Source organism: Gadus macrocephalus, chromosome 16 (assembly GCF_031168955.1).
Source record: "Gadus macrocephalus chromosome 16, ASM3116895v1".
Lineage (NCBI taxonomy): Eukaryota > Metazoa > Chordata > Actinopteri > Gadiformes > Gadidae > Gadus > Gadus macrocephalus.
Genome location: NC_082397.1, coordinates 22,531,414 through 22,544,934, shown reverse-complemented (window position 1 = coordinate 22,544,934; position 13,521 = coordinate 22,531,414). Strand labels below are relative to the sequence as shown.

The 13,521-nt window shown below is 42.6% G+C and overlaps 1 protein-coding gene across 1 annotated transcript in view; it reads left to right on the top strand.

Annotated features, from left to right (window-relative positions):
- The window catches only part of sidt2 (SID1 transmembrane family, member 2), a 30,304-nt gene that overhangs the window by 3,520 nt on the left and 13,263 nt on the right, over positions 1-13,521 (top strand). The window contains 8 exon segments of the mRNA XM_060075367.1: positions 489-653; positions 3,518-3,563; positions 4,073-4,174; positions 4,618-4,701; positions 7,151-7,316; positions 8,202-8,295; positions 10,724-10,782; positions 11,256-11,267. Of these exon segments, the coding sequence (XP_059931350.1) occupies positions 489-653; positions 3,518-3,563; positions 4,073-4,174; positions 4,618-4,701; positions 7,151-7,316; positions 8,202-8,295; positions 10,724-10,782; positions 11,256-11,267 (728 nt within the window).

Sequence of the window (13,521 nt, the reverse complement as noted above, 5' to 3'; positions counted from 1 at the left end):
CTTATTGCATCGGGCAATAAAGGCACAGGACGTTTATCTTATAGTTTTTTCAAAGAGTCATCTAAGCATTGGCGACTGTTATTGTCTCCCTCCATGTTTCCCTTATCTCTTGTTTAAGGTAATTGCCTATATTACATGTAGGTACATTTTGGCTATAGCTGGTATAAACCTGCACTGACAATTGCTGCAACGTCCAATGCACCAGTGCACCTCCTAAAAACCTGCGTCCTCTCCCCTGACACTTGGCCATTGTAGCGCTTACTGGCTCTTGTTGCTTGGCAACCATCATCACAGCCCATTTGATTAAAACATTCTCGTAGAGCCGTACGCTCAGGGCAAGATCATTTACATACAATGAGTTGAGATTAAATTTCAAATTTCTCCTCTCCAACTTTTCAATAAAATGTAGAAAGCCATTTGGCATTTCAGTGTGTCATCCTATGATCTTCTCTCCCACGGGGGACGTTTCACGCCCCGCCTCTCGCCAGGTACCAGAGGAAGTACCCATACTCCCATGTGGGCCGGACCTTATGCCAGCCTCCCACTCGGGCCATCTCGGAGATGCAGTACTTCTTTGTGGACGTGTCCACTCTGTCCAGCCTGGGCACGCACTACCAGCTCAGGGTCAGCCGTGTGGACAGCTTCACCCTGCAGTGAGTGGACACACACACACACACACACACACACACACACACACACACACACACACACACACACACACACACACACACACACACACACACACACACACACACACACACACACACACACTATCCTTTCAGGGCTCCAGACTGCGACCAAATGGTCGCATTTTGCGGCCAAATTGTGAGGGTGTGCCACTGAATTTTACATCTGGTCGCCCAGTGAATTTGCCCTTTTTTTATTTATTTATTTTTAAACAGGGAAGGGGCGCGTCAACGAATCCGGAATCTGTAGCAGACCAATGAGTGTGAGAAGGTTAGGGAATGGCCGCTGTTAGTGGCTAATGTGTGGAGGGGGAGGGTCCTAGAGATTAAATATCGAGCGTGCATAAACGCAATACTTAAAACCGCATCCAACCCGTGTTCCGACAGTAGCGCGAATAACATTCCGCACCCGACCCGACCAGCTATAAATTGATATCGACGCCCGACCCGCACCTGAAGGAATTAGACAGGAAAGTTAGACACATTAGCTGGAACACCGGGGAATTACACTATGTGGTGTTTGGCCTGGTGCTTTAGATTGCTGAAAAAAAGTACATCATCCACTCTTGACGGTTTTAGTTGACTAAACATCCAAGCAAAAAAAAGTCTCGCTCGTAATCGCAAAACCCGCGTCCGACCCGCGCTGTTCAGGCATCCGACCCGACCTGCACACGTGTCCGACACAGAACGTTATTTTTCACCCGTTTCCTACAAATTCACACGTCGGGTACCCGCAGATACCCGAACCGGGTCAGGACTTCATGTGCCATAAAGGGCTTTTCACACGGGAGGCGTTTGTCGCTCCTGCGTCCAGTCAAGCGGCACGACAAGCGGGCGCACTCCTGTGAAACTGTCACTTCCGTGCTCGTCGAACGCATGGACGCACACGTGGAAACAGTTGGTATAGAAAAGAATCAGAATAAAATGTGACACTGAATTTGAAACCGCACATTGTAATCGATTATCAAAATATATATCAGTAATTAGGGCTGGGTATCGTGGCCAATTTCCTAAATCGATCCGATTTCGATCAAAAGGTTCTGAATCGATTCAATCTGCTCTTAAATAATGAAAATGGCGCAAATGTTTTACAAAATAGAAATGTAGGGGAGAGCCGGGTCGATTGAAACACGGGACGATTGAAACACAGCGATTTCCTCGAAAACCACGCAAGGCTTTCACGTCAAATTTCGTCCCTACGTTCAGCACGCAAGACTGACCAACCCCATGAAATTTCGTGCAATGACGTCCCACCGTTCAAATGTTATCCCCCAAACCTGTTTTCGAGAGCGCAAACTAAAATCCTTCCTGCGGTAGTTTTTTTGTGATAAATAGTTGTGTTTTTTGTTTCATGCCATAATAATATGACTATACAACAGATGAATTAGTACTTAAACCTGTGTTAAAGTGTGCAATGTCAGAGTTTTGAAGTTTAGAGGTAAAAAAGGTTTAAGTGTCAGTAGTCGCTGTCGGGACGATTGAAACACTTGTTTCAAACGCAACAGGAGTCATGTTATCCGGTTGACGTGGTAGTTTTTGTTTAAAATAAATAAAAGGATGTTCAACTGTGTATCCCTAAACATGACTTAGGACAGGGAAATAAGTAAATTTAATGAAAATGTAGTCGTCCAAAAGAAGAAAGGTGAGTATTAATCGAAATGTGCATCTTGACAATTACGCACAATTACGCACGGGCCAAAAATATATTTTAACCTATTTATTTTATGCAGAATTATGTGAAATTTTAGCAATGACGAGTACACTACTATGTTGTCCGGGATATTGCAAAAAAACAAGAGTAAGTTCAATAGTTTATTTTTAAAATATGCTGTTTCATTCGTCCCGCATGTGTGTTTCAAACGTCCCGACTAGGCGGGGCGTTTGAAACAGATGTCAACTTACTTTCAAAGTTAAAAAACAGCTCGATCATCCAACATATGTATTAAATTACACTTGTAACTAAGATAACATACATGTGAGTTGTTGATCACATGTTGAAATTATTTGTATACGTAACGTCTTAACTGAAAAGTGATTCAATCGACCCGGCTCTCCCCTACTTTATTTTTTCTCTTCATCTTAAACAACAGGTTTTAAGTGCAAACTTATAATTGGACAGATTATACTTGTACTGTAAACAAAACTGTCTCAAGTCTCAAAAGTTCAATTTTGAAATTAGAAAGGAATTGCAAGTGAAAGTGTACTTGAACTACAACATTCCATCACTGCAAATTGCATTAATTTATTAAAGTGCAAAAATAATAATAATGGTAACAAAACAAATTAAAGAAAATCGATCTCATGCCCATGATTCGATATTGCAAAATTTAAGTGAAATCGATCCAAAATGGATTAAATTGTTTTGTTTTTACCCGGCCCTATCAGTAATTCACTGAAAAAAAAAGTGTGTGCCCCTAAAAGTCCTGGTTGTGCCCCTAACATTTTTCAGTTAGGGGCCGAAGTGCTCCTAGCGAAAAAAGTTAGTCTGGAGCCCTGCCTTTATCTAAGATGACCTAATGCAGTGCATGTGAGGGACTGTAATGTCAGCGCTCTGTTTGGTTGAATGGAAAGTTAGTGTGGGTGGAAACACCAAAATCATAATGGAAATAAAGCAACGCAACAACAAGTGTTGTCTGCCTTGTAGCCGGATGTGGTAAATGTTGCCGTAACAATGTTCATAGATATACACTCTGTCTAAACATGATGTATGGTAGTTGGTGTATTCTCAATATTCATTTAATCACAATTTCAATGGTCAGCAATTGGTTGTCAGGACATTTGGTGCGGCACTTGACAGCAGCTCCCTGTTGGTGTTTGTCTTTTATTCACAGTACGGACAAGAAGTTCAGCTTCACTGCCTCACCATCTCAACCACAGGTAACCGCCTCCGTCACCAAACAGCTGTGTCTGTGTGTATATGTGGGCGTGTGTCTGATATCTGTATTGGTGTGTGTGTGTGTGTGTGTGTGTGCTGATAGCAAAGAAGGAGGGAGTTTCTGTTGTACTGTAAGTCACGGAGGGGGAAGGAGGGTGCAGCGTTTTGTGGTTTCTCTTCTGCAACCAAAGTTCCTCATTTAAGTCCTCTCACCCTTGAACCAATTATCATCGTTTCCACAATGAAAATCGATCCCCTTTCCCCCATGTCATCCGACCACCTCACCCCTACTGCTTTCAGTGTTAAAGCTACTTAAGAATGAAGATATGATGAATATACAATTTATATATATTTATACACACAAAAATGTATTCAAGCACCCCATAATGTGTCTGTTCTCTGACCCTGTTCTCTAACCCTGTTCTGTTCTCTAACCCTGTTCTCTAAACCGGTTCTCTAACCCTGTTCTCTAACCCTGTTCTCCCCATCTGTGCGTTCCCACTCCTCTTAGTATTTCAAGTACAACTTTCCAGATGGGGTGGACACAGTGATTGTCAAGGTCAACTCTGAAATGACCTTCCCCTGCTCCGTCATGTCCATCCAGGACATCCAGGTATGAGCCGATATTAATCTGTGACTAAGGCTCAATTTAGACGTTTACGATCTGGACAGAAAACGCAGAAGTGGCGTTGCGTTCTCACTTTTTATTCTGCGTTTAGACGAGCGTCTTTGGAGGGAAATCTGCGTGCATAGGGTGACGCAAAAGTGTATGAAATTTGATGTGGTATGCCAGCAGGTGGCTAGGTGATACTGTAGCACTGCCACACAACCTAGGTAATCAATTAATTATTAGGTAATTATTGCCCTAGGTAATTAATGCGCCTTCTCTGTTCTGTTCCATGATATGTTATTACTATCTGTGATTATTATTTATCAGAGCTGCTAGGGCAACTTGAATTTTCGACTGATGGAAATAAACCAACATGTTTGTTGTTGTTTGCCTGTACTGCACCTGGATGTGACATAAATATTTGTATCCCCCCCCCCCCACCTCAGTGTCCTGTGTACGACCTGGACAACAATGTGGCCTTCATCGGGATGTACCAAACCATGACCACAAAAGGGGCTATCACTGTGCAGGTATCGTAACACAGCCAGCACACATTCACACCGATACCAACACACACACTGTGTTTCAATAGTCCCAATAGAGATGTAACGACACATGTAACTTTCCTCTCTGGATGACAGTTGTCCAATTTAAAAAAAACCTGAACTAGTTATTATGCGGGAGGAGAGCAAAACATGCGTTTATAGTGAATACAATATTAATATAAAAATATAACCGCAAGCTGTGATTAACGGGGTCCGAGCAAAATGAAAAGTCAAGAACCCACTAATGGAAGATATTAAATATGACATATAATTATGAAGGAAATATGTTGATGTTCCGCTTAATGCCATACTGTGCCTCTGCTTTTTTTAGTTGACTGGGCTGCAGTGCAATGGCCGAATGTCATGTTCAGCATGTTCATAATTGTCTAATCGGGATTTTAACTCTCAAACTAAAGAACACCAGTACAAGGCATTATCTCATTGAGCCACTGACAAACCTGAAATGTAGGTTCACATTGTGAAAATGTCTATTGATAAGCACATAACATCCAGCAAACATTTCTCAAATGAATTAAGGGTTTTCATAAAAGCAAATACCTGAAAAATCTTTGAAATTCTGGGGAAATTAAACATTTGTTGTCAAGAACACTAACAGAAGAAATATTATATGACAGAGGAAAAATGGTTAACGAAGAAGTTCCCCTTAATGCCATACTAGCTGTGTTCGAAATCGTTCCCTATTCACTCACTCACTATTCCCTATATAGTGTTCATGATAAAGTGCACTATATAGGGAATGAACAAACGAGAATTCGGACACTACGCTGAACATTTCTAAACGTCATTTGCATCAGTAAATGCGCCGGGTATTTGTGTGACGCAGACAGATGCGCCCACATCATGTAAACAAACTGGGCACTCATGAGGAAAGCTGGAGGTTGTATAGATGTTGAATGTTACATTTCCTTGTTCAAGGATTTTTTTCTTAATATTGAATGTTACATTTTCTATGTTAAATCCCAAATAAATTGTTTACATTTCTAAACGAAAGCCGGAGACTCCATCATTAAATGTATTCGTTTTCGTGGTTATTCAGCTTCTTCTCCTCCGGAAAAACACGACCGCATTGCATTGTGGTATACGGGAGTAACATGTAGGGAACATCGTATGTATACTCAAATTTGGGGTATTTTAAGTGCACTAGGCAGGGCATGAAATTAACCAGTGAGAATTTGATCACCACTACAAAATGGCGAGCACCCTATATAGTGCACTATATCCGTGATAGGGAACGATTTCGAACACAGCTACTGTGTCTTGGCAGACCGATTCTTGGAAACGAATGAGCCGGAATGTTGATTGCCTGATGAATTTCAGGTGCTGTTTAATGTTGTGATTCTTAAATGAGTTGCAATGACAGAATGTCATGTTCAGCTTGTTCATAATGCTCTAAACGGGATTCGAACACTCAACCTAAGGATCACCAATACACGGCATTATCCCGTTGAGACACTGACATTCCTGAACTGCGTGAAGCCTCATTCACAGGGTGTAAATGTCGATTGATAAGCACACACAAACATCAAGAAAACTTCAAGCACACATTTCACAAGAGAATTAAGGGCTTTCTTAAAAGAGTACAGATCTGAATATTTGCACTGTTAATGGTATCCACCTAATGATAGCCGTATGGTAGTTATACAATAACAGAATAGTAATATAGGCAAAATGGGTTGAGACTGTGGACGTTTGGCTTTTCTATGAAATTGGGGAAAAGTAAATTTTTTTAGAGCAGAAGACCAGGGTGAAAAAGATGCATCTGATTTTAGAGATTAATATGATGAAAGAATTTTGAGTCCAGATCAATCTCGTAAGGAGAAATAAGGTTCATAATTTTTTTAAATAGCGCCATGTTTGGGTGCAGTACCACAATTTGGGTTTATTAGTAGTGGGGGGTATTGGTATCCACCTAATAATAGTTGTATGTTTTTTTACACAATAACAAAATGGTCATATAAGATAAATGGGCTATCTGCTCCAACTTTATTGGCCAATATTTCTCAAATGGAACTAAGTAAAACAAATTGTGTTCGATGATTTTTGTGAGGTTTGGTCTAGATTTTATGCGGCGATTTTGGTGTATTCTTTTGTAGCCTGTGAATAATTTTATCATGTCTAACTTTAATATGAAATTGTGGGAAAAGTATACATTTTATAAATGTGTCTGATTCTAGAGATTAATATTCTGAAAGAATTTTGAGTCCAGGTCAATCTGGTGAGGAGAAATAAGGCTAATTCATGATTTTTTACAATAGCGCCACCTTTGGGTGCAGTACAACAACATTTTAAGAGTTTGCGACTTACGGTATAGGCTGCAGTATGACTTTTACAGAATTTGAGGGAAAAAAAAACGTTACAGAAAAACTAGGTCAGTTATAAGCTTCAATGCAAAATTTGGTCTCTTCCCCTGCAGAGGAAGGACTTCCCTAGCAACAGTTTCTACGTGGTGGTGGTGGTGAAGACGGAGGACGAGGCGTGCGGGGGTCCGCTGCGCTTCTACCCCCTGCGGCCCGACGAGCTCTTTGACGCGGGCAACCGCAGCAAGGTGCTAGACGTGGTGGTCTCCCCCGCCATCAACTGTGAGTGGGAAGCCCTTCGAAACGAACAGCACACCACCACAGTACAGCCGGGTCCACATGGCAGTAGGCCTTCATTTTCCCCATGGAGGAAAAGCCGGCAAACATGAAACTGTGCCACTATCTGAACACTTCTTTGTGACGGCGTAGGAATACATTTTGCTAATGATTTCAGCAGCCATTTGATGAGGTGACTGGGTGGTGAGCAGCTATCATCGGTATATAAACACGCTAGGGCCTTGATACTTTTGTCGGACAGAGACTGAGTGTTATTGTGTTGCTGTGCAGCTTGTCACGAGCTGACTTCATAGAGAGAGCAGGAGGCGAGACGCCTCCTGCTCTCAAGGAATTCTCAACGGAGAAAGACGACTAGCAATGATCAGGAAGCATTGTTTTTTTGACTGAGGCAGAAAAAAAACAACCTGTAGTTTTTTCACACTATCGTCATTGACCTCACACATGTATACACATTTCTGTATCTCTGTGCCTCACTCATCAACAAATGATTTGGTTGAATGAACTTGAATTTAAAAGTAATCCCATAGAGCCAATCGTTAGTAGTTACCAGTGTAAATACCCACATTATTGAGATGAGGGCGGGACGTGGCTCAGGAGGTAGAGCGGGTGGCTGGCAACCGGAAGGTTGCTGGTTAGATCCCAGACTCCTCCTAGAGTGTCGAGGTGTCCCTGAGCCAAGACACCTCACCCTGACTGCTCCTGACGAGCGCGCTGTCGCCTTGCATGGTGGACACACTGCCATCGGTTTGTGTATCTGTGCATGAATGGATGAATGTGAGGCATAATGTTAAGCGCTTTGAGTGGCCACTGGTTAAAAAAGTGCTGCATTTACCATGAGCCATGTTTATGACCACGCCGTGTTGTTTTCAGCGGAGGTTTACGTGATGGGCATGCTCTTCTGCCTGGGCATCTTCCTCTCCTTCTACCTGCTCACCTTCCTGATGGCCTGTCTGGACAACCGGAGGTACGCACGCTCTCTCTTCAGTCAGTCTGTTGTATCCTAGCAACACCCGGCACAGTGTCTGGACAACAGGAGGTACGCAGCCTCTCTCTTCAGTCAGTCTGTTGTATCCTAGCAACACCCGGCACAGTGTCTGGACAACAGGAGGTACGCAGCCTCTCTCTTCAGTCAGTCTGTTGTATCCTAGCAACACCCGACACAGTGTGGGTCTCTAGAACGAAGGAGAAAACTGTGCATGCTCGTAGCATGCAGTTTTTTCCTTTTTTCTGGAATCAAAGTGGGGTACGAGTACCCACGGGGGCACCTAGATGTATCTAGGGAGAAGAAATCTGTGCTTTACCTTCCCAAACAGTCCTGTTGCTGACTGAAGTCCCAGTACCAGAGATGTATGCCGCAGTGGAGACTTCTCCAGTGAGGAGCAGGAGGAAGATCCTCCTTAACATTGTTGAGAATAACAAAAGTAGATTGTCGAGACTACTTTAATGAATTAATGCCCTTAAATAGGACTACTTCAATGCCTCTGTATACATTATGTTTGTTTCCCTGGGTAAAGGGGCATTAGCACTCCCTATCGCCTATTGACAATTACTTCAGGGAGGACGTTCCTCCCTCAGCCTCCGTTGACTCCCATTCATTGCGCTATGAACCAATAAGCAGGAGCCCTGGCTGTGGAGCAGCCCGGGTTTATCGCCTCAAGTCTATGGTACGAGAACGAACGAACCCGCTCAGTCGAATGCCTCGTTTCCAACGAGTGGTGCGCTACTGTTCGTTGCGGTACGGTGCAGCTCTGTTCGCTCATATTGACGTTTCCGTAGCCCGCGGCCGGTCGGCTGAGCCCGCGGCCAGGGTGCGGAGCCCGTGGCCGGGCTGGGCTACCCGCGGAGAAAGAGATTGTTGCCAGGGATTGTTGTTCGGGATTGTCTCCCGCCACGGGGCTCCAACGCCGCCCGGCAGCGCGGCTCGGGCGGGAGACAATCCCGGGCAACGATCCCTTTCTCCTCTTCAGGGACTTCAGGGAGTCAAAGCCAAAGTTCCTTCCCCCCAATTCCTTCTCAACCTTGGCCGAGATAACCCCCACTACAAGTCTCGTTGTGGAAGTACCAGAGACGTCGGAGAACCCGACGCAGTGTAGTCTTTTCACCAAACGGGAGCTTTACGCAAACCTCACCTTATGTTGCGTGTTATGTGCCATAACACTAACAGCAGAACGGTTATCCAAATAACAAAGAAGTGTACTGTACAACACTTGCGTTACAGTGTGTGTATTCACACACACACACACACACACACACACACACACACACACACACACACACACACACACACACACACACACACACACACACACACACACACACACACACACACACACACACACACACACACACACACACACATGTGGCGCTCGCAAGGTTGTAGCTCATTGTCTCATTGGCGGGCCAATATCTCTGGGCGGGCAAAGCAGAAAAAGGGGAGGTAACCTGGCCCCTTATGCCGACATATGGGGCCAGATTCCTAATCGGTGCATCCGAGCTTTCATTTTTTCAAAGGCGGAGCAGGATACCTAGTGCTCGTTTTACACCTAACGACATTTCCAGCTACTGGGGACCATAGGCAGGCTAGGGGAACTCATATTAATGAAAGCGAAATCCTTGAAAATATTGGGTGGGACAAACACTACCGTTTTGAACTTTGTGTGAAAGTAACGCCTTTGACACATGTAACCAATCACAACGATGTTTATGTCCACGCGCAAATGAAAACAAAACTCCGGTCATACATTGCTATTCATCGCCTTATGTAGAATAAGTTGACATCGCTCCCTAATATTATTGTTAATCTTTCTCTTATTCATATGTTAGGGGGAGGGAGTTCAGGGTTTCCGAAGATGTTATTTTGGTGTTATGGGTCAATGTATTTGCATGCCTGTTAAATTTTTGTTCATGAAGCAGAATTAACTACAGAAACATGTTAGTGAGCTGTCTGTGATGCTGTGTACTCGGTAGGATGTGATTGGGTCACAGAGAGCACCTGACGGTTAAAGATCCCATATCATGCTTTTTTAGGCTTAATAATTGCATTTGGGGGTACTACTAGAATAGGGTTACATGCCTGTATGTTAGAAATACCCCTTATTATTCCCACAATGTTCATCTCTGCAAACCAATTTCAGCATATTTTAAAAATGGTCTGTTTTGTATCTTGTAAGGCCTTTAGATTTTTCTAGCTTAAAGCTTAAAAAAGTTTGAAGTTTGGGAACCACCGACCTAGAGAGGCACACTGCTCGGGTGATGCCCAGATACAATGACCTACGCCAGTGCAGACCACTGCATGGACCCCACATCCACACCTACGAGTGTGTTTTTATACGCCTTTCACGTCGTGCATCGAGGTTCACTGATGCGCCACTGTCCCTCGTGCTTGTGTTCAGGGCGAACAGGAAGAGAGAGCTGCTGGTGCATCCCCCCGACATGTCGCCTGCAGAGACAGGTAGGGCCACCGCACACGCTCCACCCCAGCGATCATATCATCATGGGGGAATTTTACAGTATCTACAATTCCCTGTATTTGCCTATGAATTAATTCCCATTGACGCAATCAGGCTTGGTATCCGACTGAGATGTTAATAATTAAACTCATATCTATTTGAAAATGGTGTTTTGAGATTATTTTGCAGATTATTCAGTAATAACTTCTAATGATGTTTAGTTTTGATAATGAGTCATATTATGACTATTGATTATTTGTTCATACAATGCAAATGAGGACAAACTAACATAATAATGGGTACCTACAGTAAATGCATAAACGTGTTCTCAACACATCAAATGTTTTTATGTTGCAAAAAAGAAACCAATGTTGTGAAGCATAACAGTTTCTAGTGTCCTTTTGGTCCCTTGTTGCCTATCCTTTCTGAATACAAATCTTTCCTTTCTCTGCCTCATGCGATTACTGGTGTGCAGCCTCTCTACTTGGTAAGACTGGAGACGGCATAATAACATTGTTTAGAGGACTCATTATTTGCCTGCTATTCTTTTATTTCTTCCACACACACACACACACACACACACACACACACACAGGCTCTTTATGCATGTGGAGTGGTCCTGCAGGCACATCAAGAGCGACCTATGTTGAAATTCTTAAATACAGAGAGCAGACTTGGGTTGCCTTAAGTTTATATTGCAATACAGGAGGAACACGTTCACAAGCCATTCAGGAGTGTCTCTCCCCTGGTTAGGTGAATATTATTGACACATGGTCCTCACAACACATGAAGATCTAAGCATATATGTGCCTGGCCTTGTATACATTGTAGTTATCATTGTGGTTATCTTATGGAAACTAATCATATAGTTCCCAGCACTTTTATGAGTCTAAGCAATACTTTTTAAAGGATAAACTACCCCTTTAATATTATTACACCTAATGTTAATATTTCCAATACACATCTGTGCTGTCACTCTTTCAGAATGTATTTTAATATCACAGAGTGATCAGACACCAGCCTTCCCCTGCTTTCCGACGGTGTGATCCCTCCTATAGTTCAGCTTGTCTTTGATCTGATTCCTCTGCGCACTTCTTTTTATAAATACATTTTCAATAGAAGTTGAATAAGAAGCTATAACCAAACGTGCTCCCTTTGTTTCACAACTATAAATACCACAATGTCATTGATTTGTTTTGGCATTGCATCCTGGCACGTTTACCGTCCACATTAGGGCTGGGATAAACGATTATTTTTTAAACGATTAATCTAGCGATTATTTTTTCGATGCATCGATTCATCTAACGATTCATTTTTTCAGTCCAATTCGATTTCGATTCGATTCTCGATTATCTCCCCATTAATTGACTAATAGCAATTTATACATGTTGATTTACATATCTGAATGAAAAAAATATGAATTCCTTAACATTTCAATACATGTTTATTGCCTTTAAATTCCAAAATAAAAGTGCAAAGTAAAGCATTCTTACAATTCTACGGTGCTCGGTCATCTGCAGCTGCTACCGGGTGGCGCTGTCACACTAAATTTGTACCGGCTGCCAAATTTGTACCGGGCGCGTCATCCATACGTAATACATTCCAAACCTGCCTGTCAGCAGATGATCGCATCGTCCGTTGCCGGGCAGGTTTCAAAAAACATTCGCGCTCATGTTGCCAAAGACGAAATAACATAATACAGTTAACGGATCGCTAGATAACACTTGTTTTCACTTTATATTTGTATTGTATTTAATTGTTTGATCAAATTTAGCTAGTAAACTGAGTGTTTAAAGCGGGTTTCAAAAAACATTCGCGCTCATGTTGCCAAAGACGAAATAACATAATACAGAAAACGGATCTAGATAACACTTGTTTTTACTTTATATTTGTATTGTATTTAATTGTTTAATCAAATTTAGCAAGTAAACTGAGTGTTTAAAGCAGGTCAAGGACGAAATAGCACAATACAGATAACGGATCGCTAGATAGAAGGTTCGCGAATGTTCGTGAACCTTTCAGTCATTCGACGCGATCGTCCGTTGCCAGGCAACGGACGAAGCGATCATCTGTTGCCAGGCAGATTTGGAGTGGATTACGTATGGATGACGCGCCCGGTACAAATTTGGCAGCCGGTACAAATTTAGTGTGACAGCGCCTCTTCAGGTGCTGGTGAATTGCCGTGGTGCTAGAATGGAAAGTCACCTCCATTTTGCAAAGACGACATATCACGGAATCATTTCCTTTCACATTAAAGAATTCCCATACTTAAGATGAACGACTGCGTTGCGCCTTGCACTTATGAAAGTCTGAGGAGCTGTCATGCCAAATTTGTACCGGCTGCCAAATTTGTACCGGGCGCGTCATCCATACGTAATCCATTCCAAACCTGCCTGGCAACAGATGATCGCGTCGAATGACGTGAAAGGTTCACGAACATTCGCGAACCTTCTATCTAGCGATCCGTTATCTGTATTGTGCTATTTCGTCCTTGACCTGCTTTAAACATTCAGTTTACTTGCTAAATTTGATTAAAAAATGTAATACAATACAAATATAAAGTAAAAACAAGTGTTATCTAGCGATCCGTTTTCTGTATTATGTTATTTCGTCTTTGGCAACATGAGCGCGAATGTTTTTTGAAACCCGCTTTAAACACTCAGTTTACTAGATAAATTTGATTAAACAATTGAATACAATACAAATATAAAGTAAAAACAAGTGTTATCTAGCGATCCGTT